General features: G+C 43.6%; 1 protein-coding gene across 6 annotated transcripts in view; it reads right to left on the reverse strand.

The window, feature by feature from the left end:
• Positions 1 to 23,871, reverse strand: part of NTM (neurotrimin) — an 831,268-nt gene that overhangs the window by 89,584 nt on the left and 717,813 nt on the right. For all 6 annotated transcript variants that reach the window (XM_088658212.1, XM_088658211.1, XM_088658210.1 and 3 more), the window contains one exon: positions 16,211 to 16,336. In XM_088658212.1, the coding sequence (XP_088514338.1) occupies positions 16,211 to 16,336 (126 nt within the window). The remainder of the gene's footprint in view (positions 1 to 16,210; positions 16,337 to 23,871) is intronic.

Genomic DNA, 23,871 nt, shown 5'->3' on the forward strand with positions numbered 1-23,871 from the left:
AAAATGGGAAGGAGAGAACCATGCACGTCAGCTTGAGCTACCTGAAGGAAAGGTGGGATACAGATGAAACAAACCGCAGCTGCTTTTAAAATATTTTTCATTGGAACTGTTTTTTAAAGGTGTTTCGCTGTAACTGTTTCTAAAATGCATGAAGTGTTTTAAAATGCATTAGAAATCATCGTGAATGTGTTTGCCACCATGGGCTCCTTCAGAACATCACGGCTAATTCCCAGGAGTCAGTTGCCACACTGTGTCTAAGGATAGGTTGGAGTGCTATACTGCAGGAAATGATTGTTACCTTGAAGAGAATGGGGTAGTATCCAGAAGTTGCTCCTCATGTGCCCAAGAAATCCTGTGGACCTGAGAGCCTTTATGTGGCTGACTCTGTTTATTCCATAAGCTGGTAGTTTCTCACACTTAGTAATGTTGAGATGGCTCTGTGTGGGAATCTTTATCTTTAAGATAAGGTTTTAGCTGACACCTGCTCTAGGAAGCACAGGCCAGTCTTAAAGGCTACCCGTGTTAACTTTCTGCCAAGTATTACTTAGCCTTACAATTGTTTATTGTAATGGTTAGTGCTGAATTTCTGTCTAATTATGATTATTTGTTGACAGTTAATTTTATTGTGTGTTATTGTATTCTAATGGGTTATTGAATATTGCCTTATTGTTTTTTTAATAGTTATGCTTTTATGATTCTTTGTATTGGATCAAATTTCTATAATGTGTGTTATCTTTGTTGTATATTTTGTTGTTGTTTTCTGCTTGTAAATTGCCTTGTGTATAGTATATATAGAAAGGTGGTATACAAATTGGGGGGGGGAGGAGGAAAGGAAGAAAAGAAGTCTTTCACTTTGGAGAGAAACTGGTGTGTCACCCAAACAGAGATGTTGCTGATGTAACCCCCTAGAGTATGAAGTAGCCTTTTACACTGGTGGGAACCCCAAACACCAGAATTGGTGATTAGTGCCTTAATTGGTTATTCAGCATAACAAAAAACAAATCAGGTAATTAGGCTGACCCAAGGCTGGCATGAGGGTTGCATCTTGGCTGCCATGAGTCTGTACCTGTTGCCATATGGATAGAGTTCTCTGGACAGCACAAAGGGGGATGGCATCATTGGCCTATGTTCTTTGGTAAAATCTGCTAAATTGCACATTTGCTGTTATAGACTGCCTACCTGAATCCTGAAGTACCACCACCCCTTTGACAATACATAGAGCTGTCCCTGAAAGGATGAGAGAGAGACGGGGAGAGAGAGAGAGAGAGAGAGAGAGAGAGAGAGAGAGAGAGAGAGAGAGAGAGAGAGAGAGAGAGAGAAAGAGAAAGGGGTGTCAAGGAGATAGAGGAAGGGTGGAAGAGAGTGTGTGAGAGAGAATCATAGAATCATAGAGTTGGAAGAGACCACAAGGGCCATCCAGTCCAACCCCCTGCCAAGCAGGAAACACCATCAAAGCATTCAAGCCTCTGCTTAAAGACCTCCAAAGAAGGAGACTCCACCACACTCCTTGGCAGCAAATTCCACTGCCGAACAGCTCTTACTGTCAGGAAGTTCTTCCTAATGTTTAGGTGGAATTTTCTTTCTTGTAGTTTGAATCCGTTGTCAGGGGATGTCAGTGACAGACAGGAGTCATAGAGCTGTAGAATTGGAAGGTACCCCGAGGGTCATCTAGTGCAATCCTGTACAATGCAGGAATCTATTCCCCAATGTGGGGTTCAAACCTGTGACCCTGAGATTAAGAGTCTCATTTGCTACCGAGTTAGCTATCCCAGATCTGAGGGGTGGCAGAGAGAGAGAGAGAGAGAGAAAGGGGAAGGGAAAGGCAGATGATCCTTCCTATTTTTTATTTCTGCCCCCACTCACAGCTGGCTTCAGCACCACCCACCAGCCTGCAGCCCCATACAGATTGCTCTTAAAAGAATGCATCCTCCGGGGGGGGCACCCCACCCCCTGATCTAAGGTTCTCAAGACCACAGCAAATCGCTGGATTGAAATGATCCATACAGCAAGCCATTGACGAGCCATTAAATGCAACTACAATTAAACTTCAGTCCCTTTTAAGTTAGCTATGCCTTTCAAAATGCAACCACCACAGCTTATGAAATGCGCACTCACTCACTCACACACAAACATACACACATCACAGAACGCAAAAATAAGCCAGAGCACAATTTTCTGCAGCTGAAGCATCCTAGCATTGACAGAATGAGGACGCGCTTCGTTTCTCCAGCTCGGAATTTTATAATAATACCTCGGGGGAGTCGCCGGCAAAGTTTGGCCAAAATATAATTAGTTTGCACATCTATTAGAGCCCGATAAAAGGTTTTAATTTGTGTGGAGATCTCCTGAATCTCAGATACTCTGTCCCCGGTTCTTCCTCTGCTGCCTCAGAGGCGGGCAAGCCAGGCAGAGGTACAGCGGTTTCTGTCTTGGTAGAAGGAATAAGGTTATTGTCATCCAGCCATCTTTATTGCTAAAAAAAGAATATGACAATATGGAAAGACCAGGCTACTTTCATTCCCCCCTCCCTCTCATCTCTAAACACACTCATGGACATACATGCACACAAACAACTTTTTTTCATGCCAGGAAATATAGCCCCGCAAACTCCACCAGATTCCACTTTGGAGACTAAATTAACATCTCAAGCACAGTTTCCAAGCAAAGGGTCCCTGAGCAGAGCAGATAGGTAGAAGCTTGGGAGTTGGAATTTTTCATTCCTTTTTGCTCAAGGCACATGCCTCCTTCAATTGTGGCTCTATGTTGGGGCATGCGATTATCCCCAAAACACGGCAGCTCAAGGCAATCCAAGTCACAGTAATTCCTTGTTGCACCCAAAGGCATACCGTGGAAATGAAAGAGACAGCCCTTGCTTCAAAGGCTGTATGGCCTGAATTATCTAGCTATCGTAGCTCTTTAAATACTCTGTCTAACTGCTGGGTTTTTAAAACACCAGGCAGAAAACTCAGAAAGGATTGTGCTCATAAACTTGTCCTTATAAGTCAGGGGTCCCAAACTAAGGCCTGGGGGCCGGATGCAGCCCAATCACCTTCTAAATCTTGCCCGCGGACGGTCTGGGAATCAGCATGTTTTTACATGAGTAGAATGTGTCCTTTTATTTAAAATGCATCTCTGGGTTATTTGTGGGGCCTGCCTGGTGTTTTTACATGAGTAGAATGTGTCCTTTTATTTAAAATGCATCTCTGGGTTATTTGTGGGGCATATGAAATTGTTCATATTTTTTTCAAAATATAGTCCGGCCCCCCACAAGGTCTGAGGGACAGTGGACCGGCCCCCTGCTGAAAAAGTTTGCTTACCCCTGTTATAAGTCCTCCCTGTGCTTCCCACCCAGTAAATGGTCCACAGACACATTGGAATCAGGTCCATTGAGCTTCTCCAGCCAGTCTGATGAGCCGTGCTGTCTTACAACATCATTGCTCCCACATCTTTCTCTTCTACTTGCAGTTGGTAGTTTCTGGGCACAGATAATGGGCATGCACATGCACAAACATTGTTGGTATTGGAAGGAACAGGTGCACAAGAGAGGAGACAGCTCTTGGAGGTTGTAACTTTGACTTAGTGGCTGCACTGGGGCACCCAACAACAACAACAACATATTATTTATACCCCGCCCATCTGGCTGGGTTTCCCCAGCTACTCTGGGCGGCTTCCAACAGAAAAATGAAATGAAATAATCTATTAAACATTAAAAGCCTCCCTAAACCGTCCAAGTGAGTCAAAATATGCAGCCCTATTATGAGAACAGTCACCCTTGCTTCATCCCAAAGATGGTCATTCTCAGCTGTTGACACAACATTACTGAATCTCTTGGGATCCAAAAGCGAGAGTCAATGCCACTGAAATTAGAGGTGCATTTTCCCCCCAGCGATGCTTTCAACATTTACAGTAATGTTGCTCTGAAACACTGGAGAGGTTGTAGAGGCATGGGAATATACTTTCACATATGGTGGCAATGTTCAACAGGTTTAGGAAGCAACTCTTTGCTGAAATTAATGTGAAGTATCTTTGGAGAAAAACATCATGATATTGTGTACAAGACTAGAAATGACACACCAGAAGAAGGGTCAGCAAGAAGAAGAAAATATGGTCTTTCATTTTTATAGACAAACTTGAAGGCAAATAATAACTTAAGTCCTGTTATGACAGGATAGGGAACATATGGCCCTTGAGATATGGTTGGAATCCATCACTCATTACAATGATAAACTAGCTCTGTGTCAGTCCAATCATGTTTTAGTTGTTTTGTGTGTGGTTATTCTTTTTCTTTCCTTTAAAAATATGTGTAAACCCATTATAATTTATTTGCTTGTCAGTGCTTCACTAACCATTGCCCAGGGATGGAGGACTAACTCGGCTTTTCCCTTTGATACCTGGCTTAAGAAGGTCTTATTTATTGCAATATCTGAAAAACTCACTCATTCTTTACGAGTTTCCAGGGGCAAAGCCAAACTGACAGTCTATGCAGCTACATGGTAAGCATTCGTGACTTATGTCAGAAGACAAACTTATGACTTGCAGGTTCCTGCAAAGTTTGATTTTATGTGGATCTGATTGCAGTCCATGAATTATTATTGACCCCTCCATTGTCCTTCTGTGGAATCACGATCTTATTATTCGAAGCATTGTTATCTCTCGGCAATAACCATTTATCTGCTCTGCATCATTTTCTTTGTTAAGTTGGGACATCAAACAGCAAGCGGTTGTTCATTTCTGCATCTTTTAAACATTTGTGTGGAACGTTTTCCTTTGCAATAAAAAGCATTTTTTTAAAAAATAAAAAAAGGAATATTTTAAACAGGCTTGATATGGGGTTTCACTTTGCATCTTGCTCCCTTTAGCCCTGCCTCATTCCTTCTACATTTTCCTAAACTGACTTTCTGTTCAATTGCAATGCAATAAGCTCAAAGTTCTTGAGAAGGAATGCTCGTGGGTAGCACGGAGTGTGGAGCTCGGTGCAAAGAATCCCCTTGACATTGTCTGTGAGCCTCTCGCCACAGCTGCTGCCATGGAGACAGAAGACCTAGGCTCGGAATGACCTTTCCATTCCCCCACCGCCACCACAAAGGGTTCTTGCTTGCCCACCCTGATTAAGTGCACATCAGAAACCATGGCAGATTTACAGGTTAAAGCATGATTTAGTGGAGTGCACTGCAGTCAAATTAATGCTGGCTATAATATAGTTTACCTCATTAAACAATGCATGCCAAGATCCCGTCTGCTGTAAAACAATTGGTCTCTGAAGTCTAGTGTTCATCTTCCAGGGTTGCTGGGAGATAATAAATGGGTAATATCCCAGTGATAATGGTAATGGAGTCACGGCTCAGAGCTAATATTATGGCAAAGCAGTAATTATTTCAACAGTAAACAAGGAGACAGTTCAGCTGCCGACAGGATTTGAGCCCATTGAAATGCTTCAGTTAATTTAGCTGGATTCCAAGATGGTGGAATGGCTCTTCAAAGGAAGGTGAAGTTCTCATCTGCCGAGCAATGGAGCCAAGTCTTTCTGTCATTGGCTGGCTTCCATGGGGCCATGGCCCATCCTGCCCACCCAGAATGCAATGGGACATCTTGGCATATGGGCCACAGACACCACAGAATGGGCTGCATCAATAGGAGTATAGCATCTAGATCTAGGGAAGTAATAGTACCACTGTATTCTGCTCTGGTCAGACCTCACCTGGAGTACTGTGTCCAGTTCTGGGCACCACAGTTCAAGAAGGATACTGACAAGCTGGAACGTGTCCAGAAGAGGGCAACCAAAATGGTCAAAGGCCTGGAAACGATGCCTTATGAGGAACAGCTTAGGGAGCTGGGTATGTTTAGCCTGGAGAAGAGAAGGTTAAGGGGTGATATGATAGCCATGTTCAAATATATGAAAGGATGTCATATGGAGGAGGGAGAAAGATTGTTTTCTGCTGCTCCAGAGAAGCGGACACGGAACAATGGATTCAAACTTCAAGAAAGAAGATTCCACCTAAACATTAGGAAGAACTTCCTGACAGTAAGAGCTGTTCGGCAGTGGAATTTGCTACCAAGGAGTGTGGTGGAGTCTCCTTCTTTGGAGGTCTTTAAGCAGAGGCTTGACAGCCATATGTCAAGAATGCTTTGATGGTGTTTCCTGCTTGGCAGGGGGTTGGACTGGATGGCCCTTGTGGTCTCTTCCAACTCTATGATTCTATGATTTATGGAGATCTCCTCAAAGAGACAGGAACACCATGTCACCTAGATTAAAAGGGCACCACAGAAGCTAGGTGAGATGAAACCGAGCAAAGAAAACAGACACACACAATGAAGAAAGAATGTGAGAGGGATAGCAAATGTATAGCAGCCCCAAAGTTTCACCTAAATTGAAATTTGAAGGTTCTTGCTCAGATGTGGTGGGCTGGGTGAGAGCAGTGGAATTCCATGCGAGAAGAGGAGGGAGGAGCTTCATGGCCCTAGCATTATTATTATTTTTTTGCAACATGGAGCAAAGATAGGAGAGGTATACTAATAAAGTTGACAGCCACATTTATTTTTCTATTCTGTAAAATGTATATACTGCTTGACTGCAAAACAAACATGCAAGCCTCAAAGCGGTTTACAGATTAAAGCAATGACATTATCAGTAAATAAATAAATAAACCACTTTATAAAACACAATTGGGAACCTTCAAAAATAAATAAAATCACTGATAAACTAAAAAAAAAAGCAGACTAAAACACATGCCAATATTTTGCATGTCTGGAAAGGCTTGCATAAACAAAAATGTTTTTAGCAGGCACCAATAAAAAATGCACAAAGTTGCCCGCCTAATGTCAATAGGCAGGGAGTTCCAAAGTTTGGGTGCTGCCGCACTAAAAGGTTGATTCCTTACAAAGGCAGAATGTGGCACCTGCAACAATGCCAGTTACTGAGATTAAAGCAGTCAAATGAATATATATGGGCTTAGGTGATCTCACAGGTTAAATATGTTTGTGTGAATTATTTACTCCCACATGTATTTTTGTGTGAGAGAGAAAATTCTAAACCAGAATGGTTTAGTGAAACCCCATTTTTTCATGGCTAATGTCTGGCATCTAGATTTTGAAATCCCCCCCCCAAAAAAAGCAAATTCTGCTCTATTTAAATGTGGTATATATAAAATGGGCACAGGCCTGACAAGAGTCATAAAACTGCAAGTTATTAATACCACTGGAATGTTCTTCTTCAGATTAGGCAATTATGCAGCTTCCCTCTTTTTTTTTCTTCCCTTCCAGTATATTGCGGCTCCTCACATTCAGTACCTCTCTATTGCTTTAACCAAAAATGAAATGAAAACCTCTCTGTATTATCCTGCCCATCAATAATCGGATCCATCTGCAGACAATTCCCTCCAATCTTTCGCTGTCTATTTCCATGACTGTCTCAACGGAGCTCGTCATGCAGAACAGAATCACTGAATGTACTTCTTGTGACAGGGAGCAGGAAAACTGCTGACTCTCAAGATTTTCCACATTTGGAAATGGAGTTTCCTGCAAAATCAGCCTGTTCCAAAAACTGCACTTTAAAGACTCCAACAAACTGGGCTCTGTTTATCTAATGGAACCGGGGTTGGGAGGGGGGAGGTATTCTGAGTCTCCATTTCCACCTACCACTAATATATTTATGCATGTGCAATAATGGACAGACATTTGGTCTGATCCAGAAATGGTTCTTCTTACATTGCACCTCACACAAACAACTTGGCAAATCTTAGCACCATGATCCCTTCCACCTATACAGTGGTACCTCGGTTTATGAACACAATTGGTTCCAGAAGTCTGTTCATAAACTGAAGCGTTCATAAACTGAAGCGAACTTTCCCATTGAAAGTAATGGAAAGTGGATTAATCTGTTCCAGACGGCCCGTGGAGTACTTAAACTGAAGCGTTCATAAACTGAAGCGAACTTTCCCATTGAAAGTAATGGAAAGTGGATTAATCCGTTCCAGACGGGTCCGCGGAGTACTCAAACTGAAGCGTACTTAACCCGAAGCATGGGTGTAATTGGTTCCGGAAGTCTGTTCATAAACTGAAGTGTTCATAAACTGAAGCAAACTTTCCCATTGAAAGTAATGGAAAGTGAATTAATCCATTACAGATGGGTCTGCGGCATTCGTAAACCGAAAATTCATAAACCGAGGTGTTCGTAAACCGAGGTTCCACTGTAATTATGTTTGTAGAGGCAATTCTGGGTCTGAGATGAGGCTAAGTAGGAAGGGAATTCTAGATGGTGGCTTTTAGTGAATACAAAAGTGAGGGTGCACAATTGCACTGTTAGATATTTTACGGCTCTGTTAAGGAACAGGTGGCTACTATTTATTCAGGGCAGCCTTTTGCTTCCTCAAAGTAACACACCCAGCTAACTGCTTGATTCTCAGAAAGATAAGAGGACTTTGTCAATTTTGGCTTCTTTTGTTTTCTCATTTTTCCAGCCTCAAGTTCAGTTCTCCACATTTCTGCAATAGTTTGCATTTTTTTAAAAAAAGTTTCTCGTGAAAATTTGCCAGCATTTTAGTGCAAATTTATCTTAACACAAAGGATTCTGGATGTGATTTAGTCTAATGTACACATTTTTGCAGAGAATGACTCCCAATATAATGAATTTTAAATTTTCTTGTCATAATTGCATGCATTTATATGGATATTTTTCTCTTTCTAAGTGTTAGGTACAAAAATGATAAATGCAGTACCACATTCAGAGAAATCTGGAATTTGAAGGATATGTGGATTTCAGCTCACATATTGTTGCAAAATGTGCAGATTTAGGTAGGCATGCATTAAAATTCTGAACCAGATTTCTTCCTCTTCCTTCTGTCGCTGCAAACAACTCACGGGGACATTTCAACCAAGAGGCCTACACAAGGTCAATGGACATACACTTGCCAACAACACCATCACCTTGACAACACAGAAGATTCCCATGAAAGGGAAAGCAGTAACCATGGAAACAAGCGATTGCTTGTATCTGGATTTCCTTAACCAGACTCTAGTGACCTTATTCCTGTAACTACAGTCAATATTGCAGGGTCAGAGAAGATGCAATATGACTAAAAGAAGGAGGGGAAAAAAACTTTCTTTAAGATAGTCCAGTGACTGATAACATGTACACCTGATGGACTCCAAGCAGGCTTAAGTCGCAGCACTTCATCAACAATTGGTGAGGTCTCCTCCCTATGACTCTCTCTCACTTCCTGAACATTCACACCCATGCATAAGGGCTGGTAGTCTGGTAATAAGGAGGTAGTGAAGAAGTAGTCCACAAACAGCTCAGAAAGTACTTGAGCAACTTAGCTGCTAATACAGTCATACCTCGGTTTAAGTACGCTTCGGTTTGAGTACTTTCAGTTTAAGTACTCCGCGGACCCATCTGGAATGGATTAATCCACTTTCCATTACTTTCAATGGGAAAGTTTGCTTCAGGTTAAGTACACTTCAGTTTAAGGACTCCGCGGACCGTCTGGAACGGATTAATCCACTTTCCATTACTTTCAATGGGAAAGTTCGCTTCAGGTTAAGTACACTTCAGGTTAAGTACAGACTTCCGGAACCAATTGTGTCCTTAAACCGAGGTACCACTGTACAGAGGAGCCAGGGCAAAAACAACATCTTTACAGGACATTAGTAGTGATATTATTATTATTATTATTATTATTATTATTATTATTATTAGGAGAAAGAATCATTCCTTTTTAAAAAAATAGAATAGAATAGTTTCAATGCTATTTACAATCAGAATAAAGGTAAAAGACAAAAACATAGCAATAATCAATATGCTAGCAGAACATCAACCTCAAGAATCACATCACAACAACACAAGCAGCATAGTCACAATAATCCATCACAACACAACAAATGCCTGGGGCTTAAAAGGGGGTTAGGGTCAGCTCCAGGCAGGCCTCACTGGGGAGAACTTTTCACAGCCATGGACCTCAGCCATGCTGTCACCCTCCTGTCTTCCCTTGGAGGGGCTCACAGAGAAGGACCTCAAGTGATGGATGTAAGGTTTGGATAGGCCATGTTTTGCACATCACAAATCAGGCAACTCAAATACAGCAGGCATCCTAATACATTCCATGCATAAGCCTCTATTTTGCCAAAATCCTTCCTTCCTTCCTTCCTTCCTTCCTTCCTTCCTTCCTTCCTTCCTTCCTTCCTTCCTTCCTTCCTTCCTTCCTTCCTCCCTCCCTCCCTCCCTCCCTCCCTCCCTCCCTCCCTCCCTCCCTCCCTCCCTCCCTTGTAATATTTCTGCCTCCCACTGTCGTATTTCATGAGGCAAACCATGTTTACACACTTTGCATGAAGGAGGCCTAAAGCGGCAAATCCAAAGCATAAGTCAACAACACGGACACAGCAACAGACTGGAGCTCCCAAATTTTGCCTCGGGCTCAGATGCTCTGGAGCGTTCCAACCACACAAACACCCAGTTCGAGGTTGGTTTGGCTTGGAAACCATGGAAGCTGAAGTAGCAGAGTTCAGGCTAGCAACTCTGTATACCCTGCCTCTATAGTGTGGCGAACTCTTCAGACCTCCTTCGTTATTAGTAGACTTGAAAGGTCTGTGGCTGAAACCAATTAATTATATAGCAGCTTTGAAACTGGGACTGGCACAACGTGTGTGTGTGTGTGTGTGTGTGTGTGTGTGTGTGTGTGTGTGTTTGTGTGTGTGTGCGCACACACAAGAAGAGAGGAAAGAGGGCCAGTACACTGTGCAGAGAAATTGTGTGACTGCTTCCCACACACTGTTCTAGTTCCTGGCCTTCGGCATGCCACTCTCCTTCTGCCCACTCAGCTGGCACTACAGCGGATGGGTCTCTTACCTGCCATTAGAACCTTCTCAGCCCTACGCAGGACTCCAAAAATACATGCCGGGCTCTCAGCTGCTGGGCTGAACCTGTCCCTGCCAGGTGCCAGCACAGGCCCTTCCCGATACCCTCCATGCTTCGTAGCATTTGATGCCACAGCATCTGCCAGCTCTGAAGGCACACATTCTGTCAGCTGGAGCATTTGGATCTGCGGTATCAATGCGTCAAAAACTAGCTTCTTGACATTTGGGGCCTACCAACCGTGTGCCAGGAGCTGGACAGAAAAAAACAATCCTGCCGCAAGAGGAGCATACAAAGGACAGGGAGACAGACAGAATCCAAGGGATCCACCCATGCCTAGGCTTCTTCATAAGCATTTGTTATGAATTTGGTGGTTTCTTCTCCCACTCTATTTCCTTCTTGAAACATGAGAGGTTGGGGGCCCTTCAATGAAAGCGATCAACAGCAGGCACGGGACAGACAAAGGATGCCCTTCTTTGTATAATGTGAAATTAACCTAGAAATGTGATTGCAACAGAATGCTGCCATGGCCATTAGCTTAAGTGGCTTTTTAAAAAGATCAGAACAATCCAACAAAGATGGACCTATCAGCTACAGTGGAGAAAAGAGAGAAGCGGGGCAATGTTGTGGGGGTGGGCATATATTTTTCTCCCCCTCCTGTATGTTTTGGCACTCCCAATAGCCCTCCCCTGATCTGCTTTTCATCTCATAAACAGAAAAGATAAAGGCACCTAAACATTTTCTCCATTCGATGCTAAGTATGGAGACTTGGCTGGGTGTTTATGGGTTTGCTAGGCAGATCTTCTCAGATATTTCTCTGGGGAGAAGGAAGAGAGCCTTAAAGGGGGCTGGAAGTGTTTTAATGGCTTAGTAGGAGGCAGTGCAAGACAGGAGTGCCTGGCGTGCTATGGTCCATGGGGTCACGAAGAGTCGGACACGACTAAACAACAAGGAGAAACAGTAGCATGTGGTGAATTTTTTTCCATAGGGGAACGGTTAGGGCCAGAGGCGCCAGCTTGCAAGAGTGATGGGGGGATGCTGCAGGCGTGAGCATCACACCTTCCTCCTTAAGCTGGGCAGAAGCTTCCTGGACTTTGGGAAGGAGCTGCCAGAGACTCAGCTATACAGCTGCAAGTAAAACGTTTTAAATGTGTTGTAAAGTGAAAGATACAAATGTGACACTAGATGGTGAAAATGAGCTATGCAAAATTCAATGTATTTTTCATAATGTGTTTTGTTTTGTTTTTAAAGCATTTTCACAGCATTTTTAAAATATGTGTGTAGATTCCACCCAGACTTCTAACATGATGCTGGAGATCACCTGCCTCCTTCTAAAAGCTGTGTGGACTTTGGGAAGGTGGTGGGAGGGCTCTTGGACCCTGTCAGAGCATCGTGCCTCCCTCTCTAAACTGGGCAGAAGCCTCCCGGGCTTTGGGGAGGAGGCACCAGGATTCAATACTTTAATAATCTAATTTACCGGAAACATTTAGGGAACTAGCCTAGTCCCCCTAGTTTACTGGCCACACGCCACTGAGTAGAAACAGCCATTCTAGGGGCTCATCCTTGCCCCACCGCTTCCCCACAAGGTAACCTAATCTTTACCACTGAATTGGAACAAACAGTAATAGGGTTTCCTCTGGACTGATGTTTGCTCCGAATTTATTGCTAAAGAGCAGGTCTTCCCAGGAAAATTGGCCAGGCAAGGACAAAGCTACTTGGATCTGTGCCTAGGAAGTGTGGGAGAAGTGGAACTGGGGACAAGCCCTAAGAGCAATCAGTTTAATTAGAAACAACCTTAAAGTGGAAGTTCAAAGGAATGTTCTTAATTCTTTCCATAAAGGGTTTCTGCCTGAAACATAGTGTTGTGCCTAGTTGGAATAACCATTAAGCTTTAACCCTAATCAAATGTATTTAAATAAGATTCTCATATTGCTTCCATTGTGCCTCATCCTTTTCAGAGCAGAGGGGGCTTGAAACACATGCAGTAATACATCTTCAACAATGATTCAGACATAGATTGCACTACTTTTTGCCCAAGTGTGGGTAACTTTTTTTTCAAGAGCTGAATTCCATCTTAGGGTAATCTGTCAGAGGCTGGCATGACCATGGTGAGTGGGTCGGAACTCAGTGTTGGGTGGGGCTAGAGCAAATGTCAGTGGGTGCTACCTATCTCTCACTTTCTATCTCCCCCCAAAAAAAACTGCTGGGGGGGGCAGGGAACAGATCACTCTTGCCAAAGGGAGTGCTGTTTGCCCTCATAGAAAATAGCATGCATGAAATGCAAAGCCATGGTTTGGAATTGCACAGTGAAAAATAAAAGGTCCTTATCATAGCTGTCAAGTTCTCCCTTTTTTTAAAGGGAAATTCCCTTACTCTGAATAGGCTTCCTCACGAGAAAAGGGGAAACTTGACAGCTATGGTCCTTATTGTTCCTGCAACAGCCTGCATGTGAGAAGGCAGGCATGTGGCGGGCAGGGCTGGAGTTGGGTACATCTCTGGGAAGCCAACCTTTAAAATAATCTTTCTGCACTATAGCAGTTCACATCCCAGGAACTAAGTGGTGCCTGAATATGGGATTGGCCACTGTTGTGATGATGGGATGGTGGGCAATTTATTTGGGTCCTGCAGTTTCATCTCTACTGGTTCAGATGGAATTTGCTGGAGGAGGCAGTTTGCCTCCTGGGCACCATAGGTTTTGCAGGACTCTGATGACAATTACATTGAATTGCTCGGCAAATGCATTGCAAAGGAAGGAAACATTTTGCCGTTCTTCCGGATGCCACCTCTGGATCCAGCAGGCTGAGTGGGAAAAGAGAAGCCTGTGTCGACCGATCTTTGAGGGTGACCAGGCTGCTAATGCAGAGCATGTAATCTGGACATGAAATCTGGCGAAAGCTGCTCTAGTAAATTACCTAACCCTGCAGGTAATTTCTGATTAGCTTGCTCCTCTCCCCTTGATGCTTCGGCTGTTTCCATAGCAGCTAAATCCTAAGTAAAATGGAGACATCTGGTTCAAACTCAGGTAAAGCTCTCTTGGGGGGAAAAGGAACTGGCTGGTTGACAGCAAAGAAAATAAAACATCCTTGCAGAAAAGTGAGCAGCAGAAGCAACACCTGACAGCATCACAGGCCAGCTGGAGCGAAACCCCGTGGGTGGCAGACGGGGCCTCGAACTGTTGATTAGGGTGGCAGAGGTAACAGGAAACAGGCAGAGGGCCTGATTGGAGTTAGATGGGTTGACACAACAATAAGATGGGTAGTAAGCATCCTGTAAAATTGCAACAGTCTAATCAAAACTCTCTGGGCTTCGGTAGTGGCTGGTGTCTGCTGGAATTGATAGGGTGGGAGGCAGGGAACCTGGCAGCAGGTGGCGCCAGAGGCAACGGCAGGCACAGCCAGCTAATTCTAATTTTGTTCCCATCCTGCTGAATTTTACAACAATGAGGAAGAGGAAGTTGGCAGGCAGCATCACACCTAGGAATTGTAAGTAGGAATGCAGGCAGGTGGGGGGTGATTGAGGTTGGGTGGGGTGCAGGGCCAAGCTGCACTATTTGGCTCCCTCTGGAATCCATAATGATGCCTCATCCAAGCAAGAACCTCCAGATTCATTCTGAAATTGGAGTTTAGGCAAAGATTGGTGGCAATTGTGTTGAAATCCATGCTTGTGGGTTATGTTGTTCAGACTTTGACCCAACACAGCTTCCTTTGATCTTTATCCCTCCCTTGTTTGTGCACATGGGAGTTGGGGCATGCCAAGCAGCCCTGCCAGGTGTCTGTACAGACACTTCTACAGCAAGGGAACCCTCAGAATAGAGAAAACACAGCTAAGAAGCTTAAATCATATATAGGACTGACACCCTTCTTTGGAAATTAAACCAGTGTCCAGACTTTAACATTCAAAAGCTTTACTTGGAGAAACTTATAGTTATAGATCAATTAAAACACAATTATCTGCAGTCACGTGCTCACCCAAACATAGGTTTACAGGTTTTTTTTCCTAACTCCCAAACAACTGTATTTTCCTCTCTTTCCAGAGCTCAGCACCTTCTGTATCTCAATTAGGCCATTCCTTGCAGCTCCTATCAGGGATTTTCACTTTTACCTTCTTCTGCAGTTTTGCTGTCTTTCTTTCAAGCAGAAAAGAAACACTCCAACTTTCTATTCAACTTAGCAGTGTTCACAGTGAATTCTAAAACACAGTCTACTTGCTTAACATAAAATGGATTCTCTCCTTCACTGGATGCCTCCCATGTGACCAACGTTAGCCAATCATGAGAACTACTAGAATTCGGTTACCGAACAAAACACATAGCAATGCATATAAGCATTTACAATTTCAGTGAATTAAATTACTAAACAGCCACTGCCCCAGGCAGCAGAAGCCTTTGAGGCAACACCCTTGAGGGTGCCCTCCTGCCCCACAACCTCCGCTAACAGCGGAGAAGAGGCAAGATTGTGACCATTATGGGTGAGATCTTGCCTGAAGTCAAGTGAGATTCAAGATCTTCTCCCCAATCAATGTGATCTTACCAAAAAAATGAGCACCAATGGTAGCGTGACTTCTCTGGCAGGGCACGCAGCCACAGAGCAGGCAGTGGAGGAGGAGGAGGCAGCAGCAGCAGCAGGTATGGTGGCAGTGGTAGGACATGGCGACACTTCCTGTTTTGCATCAAGCGGCAAAATGGGATGTGCTGGCCCCACTCCTTCACTACTGATGTTCGCACTGCACACGGAGATGACAGGGGTGGAGCTATTCAGTACATCCCTGTACCCAGGCAGAGCAACATGAGAGCTATAATGACTGAAGAAGGCATGTGTGAGAGTGTTTTTAATTTCTCCTTCCTGGACTCAGAACCGATTCAAACAAGCAGCAATAGGAGATGATGCAGCCATTCTCAGACTGTACCACTTCAGACTGGAAGTTGAGTGAATGCATGCATCTATATTCCTCAAGTTAAAACAAGCAAGCAAACAAACAAACAAAACAACCCCCTTGTGTCTGGAAAGAGGGTGGATCAGAGAGAAGTCTAGGCTAAAATCCCTGACATTTTAACTTCCCATAGGCAGAAATCCCCCTTTTCATTGATCAACATTCAACCACATGATCCACAATAAGAAAATGGATGCTGTTCCTTCCACGTATTTGAATCAGACACATAGAGCCTTTGCAAAGTGTGTCCCCTTGGCAACATTCATCCATATGGACAGTAGCCATTTTGCAGTTCATTCTCAATCATCATCATCATCAAACGCAGAGCACTACACGCAGTGCCAAATCTAAGATCACCACCAAAGTATGATATGTCTGACATGGGGAAGTCCCATCATCTATAACAGGGAGATACATCTTCTTAGAGTAGCTTACCTTTGGGTGAGATATGTCTCCAAGTGATTGTAGGGTCCGGCCTGCCCATAGCTATGCAGGTGAGACTGACATTGCCACCTTCGTTGATGGAGATGTCCGAAGAGATCTCAACAATTTTGGGAGGTACTGCAATGACAAATAGAAAGAGATGCAAGTCAAGTCTCAGTTTCTGAAAGCTCTTACAAATGGACCATTCTTTGTGGGCCTCTGTACAACTAGGTTAAAGATGATAACCATGAATCTGTGCACCTGATCTGGCTCTCAAAGCAATTTAATCACCCACCTGGAGGCCCCACAAAATTTCAGCTGAGATGCAAAAACTTTTTTTTTCAGCTCAAGGTTTCACCCATAATTCTTTCCAAAATATGTAACAGATATTGTTATTGTTTGTTATTTTAACTTTCTCTAAAGGTTGTATGCAATTTTCTGGTCATGCCCAGGCATATGTGCTAAAAAAAATAATTAAAAAAATTATGAAGCTGTTGTGTTTGCAGTAAGGATGGGTTTTAGTGTGAACTTACTAAATCTACACTTTCTAAAACAATGTGTCAACCAAAACACTGCTATCCTTCAAAATTTGCATTTCTCTGAATGTTGTGATGCAAATCTCCAGTAGTGTCCAGTTGCATAAGCCCATTAGTGAAAGTAATATAAAAATGCATTATATTAGGTGAAGTAGTTTGCAAATTTGGGGATATTAGGCAAATCACATTAAAAATATGCATATTGCAGAAAATGTGCAATAAAATGCTGGTGGGATTTCATGAGATTTTATAAAAATAAAAAAAGACCATTGCAAATTGATGCAGAAATTTGGCAAATTCAATTTAAGACTGGAAAATTGAGAAACCAGCAGATACCAGAGTTGCACCATCCCTCCATCCCTAGGTGCCAGTGACTTTATTATGTAGTTGGACCATCCACAAGGGTACTTCCAGTCTCTTCCGAACAAAACCAATGTCTATAGAAGTTGACAACAAAAAATCATTATTCCTTGTGTGTATCTCCATGGGATAAAATATAATGAGGAAGGAAATGTCTCATCACTTCCACAGGAATCAGTGACGACCACTAGATAAATTTAAAAGAGGATTAGACAAATTCATGGAAGATGGCTGTGCTCTGCTTCCTCAATTGGAGGCAGCATGGCTTCTGAATACCAGTTGCTGGAAACCACAGGAGGGGAGTGGGCTCTTGTGCTTGGGCCTGCCTACAGATTTCCCAATGGACTATCTGGTTGGCCACTGTGAGAAGAGGATGCTGGACTAGAGGGGACATTGTCCTGATGCAGCAGCCTTCTTCTGTTCTGTTCTGTTCTGTTCTCCTCTCCTTTGGTGGCCTAAATTGCATTTCAGTGAAACTGATTTGGAACAGAATGCGATCAGACCCATGCTTCTTAAGAAAAGCATCCTACCTTCGTTTATATGTGTATTAATTAAGACACACAAACTCTCTGTATGATACCGGTATCTGTGCACCCGTTGTTGCACATACACGGAAAAAAGTCGTAGCCAAGCAAGGTTGCCAAGCAACAATCTGAAACAGCAATTGAAACATAGTGTGCAAAACTATTGGCCAAATAACTAATTAATCAAAAGAGCACTGGGCAGAAACAAAGAATGGGAAACCAGCAAAGACATTAAATAAAAGGGGAACTCAGCATAAGAACCCAAAAGGAAAAGACACTCTGTTCTCAGAGAGTGCCAAAACTGTACTGCTTTTGTCTGGACACTGGAGTCTTGAGCACTATGGAGAAGTGCCTGGAAAGAACTGCCCTCCTGTTCCCATTTAGTCTGGAGGACAGATGATTAAGAGGTGGCCAGATAGGCATCTTCACATATTTGAAGAGGTGTTACATAAGTGATGGAGCAAATTTGCTTTTTGTGGCTCCAGGCAGTAAGACCCAAAGCAACAGGTTCAACTTACAAGGAAAGAAAGAACTTAGACAACACATTATAAATAACTTTCTGATGGCATAAGGTGGCTGTCAGTGGAACAGAGTGCATTGGAAAGTGTTGGGCTCTCTGTCACTGGAGGTTTTTAAGCAGCGCCCGGATGGCCACCTATCAGGGATGCTGCAGCAGTGGACTAGACGACATTTGAAGCCCCTTAGAACTATAGGATTCAATGATCCCTTGTTATCTCAGAATTCCATGCCCAATTTCATACGTAGAAAGAAACCCTACGTAACCACAGGGTGGGGTGATGCTATTTTATATTTAATTTTATCTAACAAGATTTACATACCACTTACTTTTTAAAAAAGTGATTGGCATATAATAATATGAAATATTCAAAAGGAAATACTGATAAAATTTACAGGCTTTAAAAATCAGTAGATATCACAAACATGTCAAAATATACCATACTTTTCCATCTATAAGACTCTCCCAGGTATAAGACGCCCCCTATTTTGGGGAACTCAAATTTCAGAAAATTGAGAAAATTCAGAGTTGTTGAGCTTGGATTGCCCAGGGTTCTTGAACTTTTTTTGGGGGGGGGGATTGCAAAATCGCTCATCCGTAAAATCCGCCTCCCGTCTGTCCCATCACCGCCAGAAGCTGCCAATCTCCTGCCCAACTGCCGGAGCGTCAGCCAATCAACACCACCCATTGACGCAGCAACCAGTAACACGCACAATAGCCTCTGACAGCCTCGGCAGCAACCAATCAAACATCCACCCTATGCACTACCCATGTATAAGACAGCCCCCACTTTTTAGCATGATTTTTAAAGAAAAGAAGAAAAAAAGCATAGTCTTATACATGGAAAAGTATGGTAAATAGAACCAGCAGGTTCTAAACCACAATTTGTACACATGGGAAGGCCTTCCTGAAGAAACAACTGGTTTTTAAGAAAGTGTTGAAAATGGTCCAACAAAGGAACCTCCCAATATTAATCAGCACACTAAAAGGATCGATTCCCTGCAACTGTGAAGCACATGTTATATGGCACTTGTAAGAGCGCCAGTTGCGCAGACCAAAGTGGTCACAAATGGGCTAAGGTGATCCATCAAGCAAACTGGTCTCAAGTTGCTGAGGACTTTATATAATAATAGCAACACCTTGGAATTGGCTGAGTAGCAAATCAGCAACCAGTACAGATTTCTGAGCGGGGGTGGGAGGTTCTGACAGAGCTTCACTCCTTTGAGGAATCATGCTGCAGCATTCTGCACTAACTGCATTTTCAGCAACAAACGCAAGGGAAACCCCACTTTAGATTGTACTGCAGTACTCCAGTTCTGAAATCACCAGTGCTGAACTAAAAATGGTTTATTGTTTTATTGCTCTGTTTATTTATTTTTGCATCTATATCCCACCTTTTCCTCCAAGGAGGCCAAGGGTTCTCCACCTCCTCATTTAACCCCCATAAGAACTCTGTGAAGTAGGATAGGGTGAGAGGCAGTGACTGGCCCAAGGAGTGTCATAACTGAGTGGGGATTCAAACCCAGGTCCTAGCCCAACATTCTAACCACTACACCACACTGGTTCTCCTGGTCCAAGAATGGCTGCAGCTGTGAAGTTGCTTTCACGGTTATTTTGCAGAAGATGAATGGGGGCTCTGAGCTGATATGATCAAGGCACCCATGGCTTTGGAAGCCTCTGCATGATGGAGCGAGAAATCCCTTTGCTGGTCCTGCTCTGAGGTCCACCCCTCATTCCTTAGATTCCTCCTCCTCTAGGATTCCCTCCACTGTGTCTGGCGCAGACTCCAGCCTTTTCATGTGAGCCATCTGAGTGCAGAGGAACTGCAGTGGCCTTGCATACATTGCCTCTGACGTGCGTAGGTAAGTAATTTATTGATCCGTAAAGCACTTCGAGACGCTCAGGAAGGGATTATGTCATGCCAACGCTGCACGATAAAATAAAAAATGATGGACTTTTTGTGAACACGGGGGTGATTTAGGGTTTGTAGCTGGAAGTGTAGTTAAAGTACATTTTAAGTGGAAATCAAGGTAGGTAATGAATTACACCGCGTCCGGAAGGGCTGCTGGGAGTTCGTTTTCCTGGATTCTGAATCAAGAGCTAATATTCTAACTGTACACTAGAGGACAACAGAGGATTGAGCACAAGCTAATGGAACAGGCCTTTGGCATTGGGTGGGGCAGGGAATGGGGCTGAATTTTCATCCATGCATGGAGTTGTCCCAATGGCATGTTAGCCAAAGTAAGTCATTGAAGAAGACAAGTAAATGATAAAGCCATTGTCTGAGTATGGTATAAAGGAACAGGTGCCATCAAACCATAAAGATGTCATTAGATTCACTAGGCAAAGAAGTGAGAGAAATCTGAACTGAAATGGTGTCTCAAGCGAAGTCTGCCAAGGCTGGTTCATGTGACAACCAAGTGATGTGATCTAATATCTGCATATCTTATTCCAAACCATCTGGGTGGATCCAGCTATGGAATGGATCTGACCCAGGTGGACTGATGAGCAGATGAATGGACAGACAACTGCTGTCATCTTGACTGTTTATGGCTGGATCTGTCTCCATTGAGCTCCCGCTCGATGTTACAATGAGATGTCAGTCAGTATGGTGTAATGCAGGCATCCCCAAACTTTGGCCCTCCAGATGTTTTCGACTACAATTCCCATATTCCCCGACCACTGTTCCTGTTAGATAGGGATCATGGGAGTTGTAGGCCAAAACATCTGGAGGGCCAAAGTTTGGGGGTGCCTGGTGTAATGGTTAGAGCACTGGGCTACCTACCTCACAGGGATGTTGTAAGGATTAAATAAGAAGTGAGAGAACCATGCACGTCACCTTGAGCTCCTTGGAGAAAAAAGGTGGAGTATAAAGGAAACAAATGCAATATATAATTGTCATAATTTAAATCTGAAGGAAATGATAAGTTTATCATACAGATATGTATTATTATTATTAGTAGTAGTAGTAGTAGTAGTAATACTGATAAACATTCCATGATCCTTAGAGCCAAATGATACTTTAAAGATATGGGCCCAGATGCAGTGTAATTTTTGAAGATATGGGCCCAGATGCAGGGGTGGGGGTGGGGGATGACAACTCCCAACACCACCATCCGTCTAGCATATTAGGAATGGGCAAGGGAGGGGCAGCAAGGTCAGCGTGGGTACAAATGCACTGGCAGAGCCAATCCAGCAATTCTGGACAGTATGTTTGCACTGCACTGACTTCACTGCTGGCTCACCCTTCTCCCTGCCAGTAAGCTGTGTGGATGGATGGCTGTGACGGAATGACAGGTAAATGCCACGCTACCAAACCCTGCTGAAAAATTCAGTTCCATTAGCTGTACCTGATTGCAGACTTCAGAATCCCAGCTCTAATTACAGAAAACATTTTAATCGATAAATATGAAATTGTGTAACTCGCGTGGCCTCACTTTCAGGGAGGGGCAAAGTTCTGGCCTCCAGGTGAGGTTCCATGACAGAAGCGCTTAACACCCATCTCTCTTCCCTTCCCTGATCTTTGCTTGAAAAGGTTCTTTGGAAATGTCAGCTGTGATAATCAATTAATTATTATGAACTGGCCATCAATGGGCTCCCATTTGCACCTATCTCTGAGATGCAAAACTTGAAAAGGTTTGCATCAATCAGTATCGGGTGCAGAGAAGCAGCAGTGACAGCCCCAGCCAGCATGGGAAGGAAGCTGGAATGACAGAGGCAAAGCCTGCCGTTAGTTACCCTTTTAATTCAAGCCCGCAAAGCTCGGATTTAACACGACAGTTATTATATGCTAATTAAATGTTTGAATAATTAATCAAATGAATTATTTAAAGTGCCTTTTCCTGCGACATAACAGGTATAATGGGAAGATTTCCCCACTCTACACCGGGGAACAAAGACTTAATAAATAAGTGATAATAAATATAAACCCGGTATTATTTAACATTCAGCGGCAATCTCGGCTCAGCTATATCAAAATATTTTATTAAGATGTCAGCGTATCTGGGCAAAATAAAATAAAAAGAGAGGTTTGGAAGGCAAGCAGGTGGTGCAAGCAAGGATTCAAAAGCCATATCGGAAAATGCAGGTGGAAGCCGCTCCTGGATGGGGTTGGAGGCAAATAAATATATAAGTCCCAGTCTCCCTGCTTGGAGCTCCTGCTTGCCTTGCGGTCCCCGTTCTTGCCATATTACTCTTGCTTGGAGGTGATTAAACATGGCAGCACTATTGCTGGCCGCTCCAGTGACACAAGCACAGATTTCCCCAGAGCTGGGTTGGTGCTTTCGCAGATCTCATTTGCTTTGCCGCGAAGATGATCTTATTTCAAAGTAGTGTTTGTGCTGTTGAGAGCAGGTGTGCTCCTTTATGTGAAGTCCCCAGAACATCAGTCAACAGATCAGCCTAACTCAGGATTCCCCAACCTGGTGCCCCACCTCCTCACCAGACGTTGTCAGACTGACACAGATAAGTTTAATAGATAAGTAAGTCTGCAACCCTATAATCCCACTTAATTGTGAGGAAGCCCTACTGAATTCTCTGAGCTGCATCCAGTGTTAACCCTATGCACAGTAGACCCATTGAAAGTGATGGGCACGACTAACTGAGGTCCAATGAATTACATACAGTAGGTCTGTTCTAAGAATAATGTAGTTGGATTCAACCCCATAAGGGCTGACATTTGGTAGACATGGTTAGAATCGCACTGTAAGTAAGTAAATTATGCAAACTGCTGATGATGTTGACCACAAATAAGCAACTCAGGGCACGGGCTTTATCATGATATTTCAGACTTTAGTGGTTATAATCCATTCTCTTCTCCTAGTAAATATCCCAGAGTACCGACCTCCCCCAAGTGACCTTGTAGATCTCACAGTTTGAGGGCCTGTCATCTCTTGCTGTTTTTTTTGTTTGTTTTTTTAAAAATAACTACAGGCGCCCCCACATAACTACCTAGTGTGGCTGCTCTATGAAGATCTCAAGACAGGGAAGGGTATTTTTTCCCCATCAGCTGATATCTGATGGTGTGTGTGTGTGTGTGTGTGTGTGTGGATATGCCACGGATGGAACCTGAGACCTTCTGCTTGCATCTTACCTTCCAAGTCCCGGACTGCAGAATCCGGGACCGGCAGCCGTGTGACACCGGAAGTTGTGTCGACGTAACTTCCGGTGTCGCTTTGCCCTTCTATGGGCACCAAAAATGGCCGCCGCCAGCTTCAAAAGTCGCTTGTACGCATGTCAGGAAGTGCATCGACACAACTTCCGGTGTCGCTCCGCCCATCTATGGGCACAAAAAATGGCCGCCGCCGACACCGGAAGTCGCGTCTATGCACTTCCGGACATGTGTAGATGTGACTTTCGGAGCCGGCAGCAGCCATTTTTTGTGCCCATAGAAGGGCAAATCGGAAAGAAAAAATGGCCACCGGCAGGAGAAAATAACGGAGAAAAACGGGAGACGAAGTGATACCGGGGACCACCGGGAAAAGGTAAGTAAAATCGGGGTTTTCCCGGAGAAAACGGGGTACTTGGCAGCTATGGCTTGCATGCTTTTCTGCCGAGCCATTAAACTTTCCTTAAGGTCTTTAACTGATGGGTCTGGAAACACTAGTGGATTGTGGCCTGATCCAAGGTGGGTCACAACTCAAAATGGATGACAAAAGATTAAGAATTTGGTCCCAAAATGCATATTTGGGTTAAAAAAAATGGATCTGAAAAAAAACTGAAGATACCTGATCTGGC

Source organism: Zootoca vivipara, chromosome 14, assembly GCF_965207765.1.
Source record: "Zootoca vivipara chromosome 14, rZooViv2.hap1.1, whole genome shotgun sequence".
NCBI classification, from domain to species: domain Eukaryota; kingdom Metazoa; phylum Chordata; class Lepidosauria; order Squamata; family Lacertidae; genus Zootoca; species Zootoca vivipara.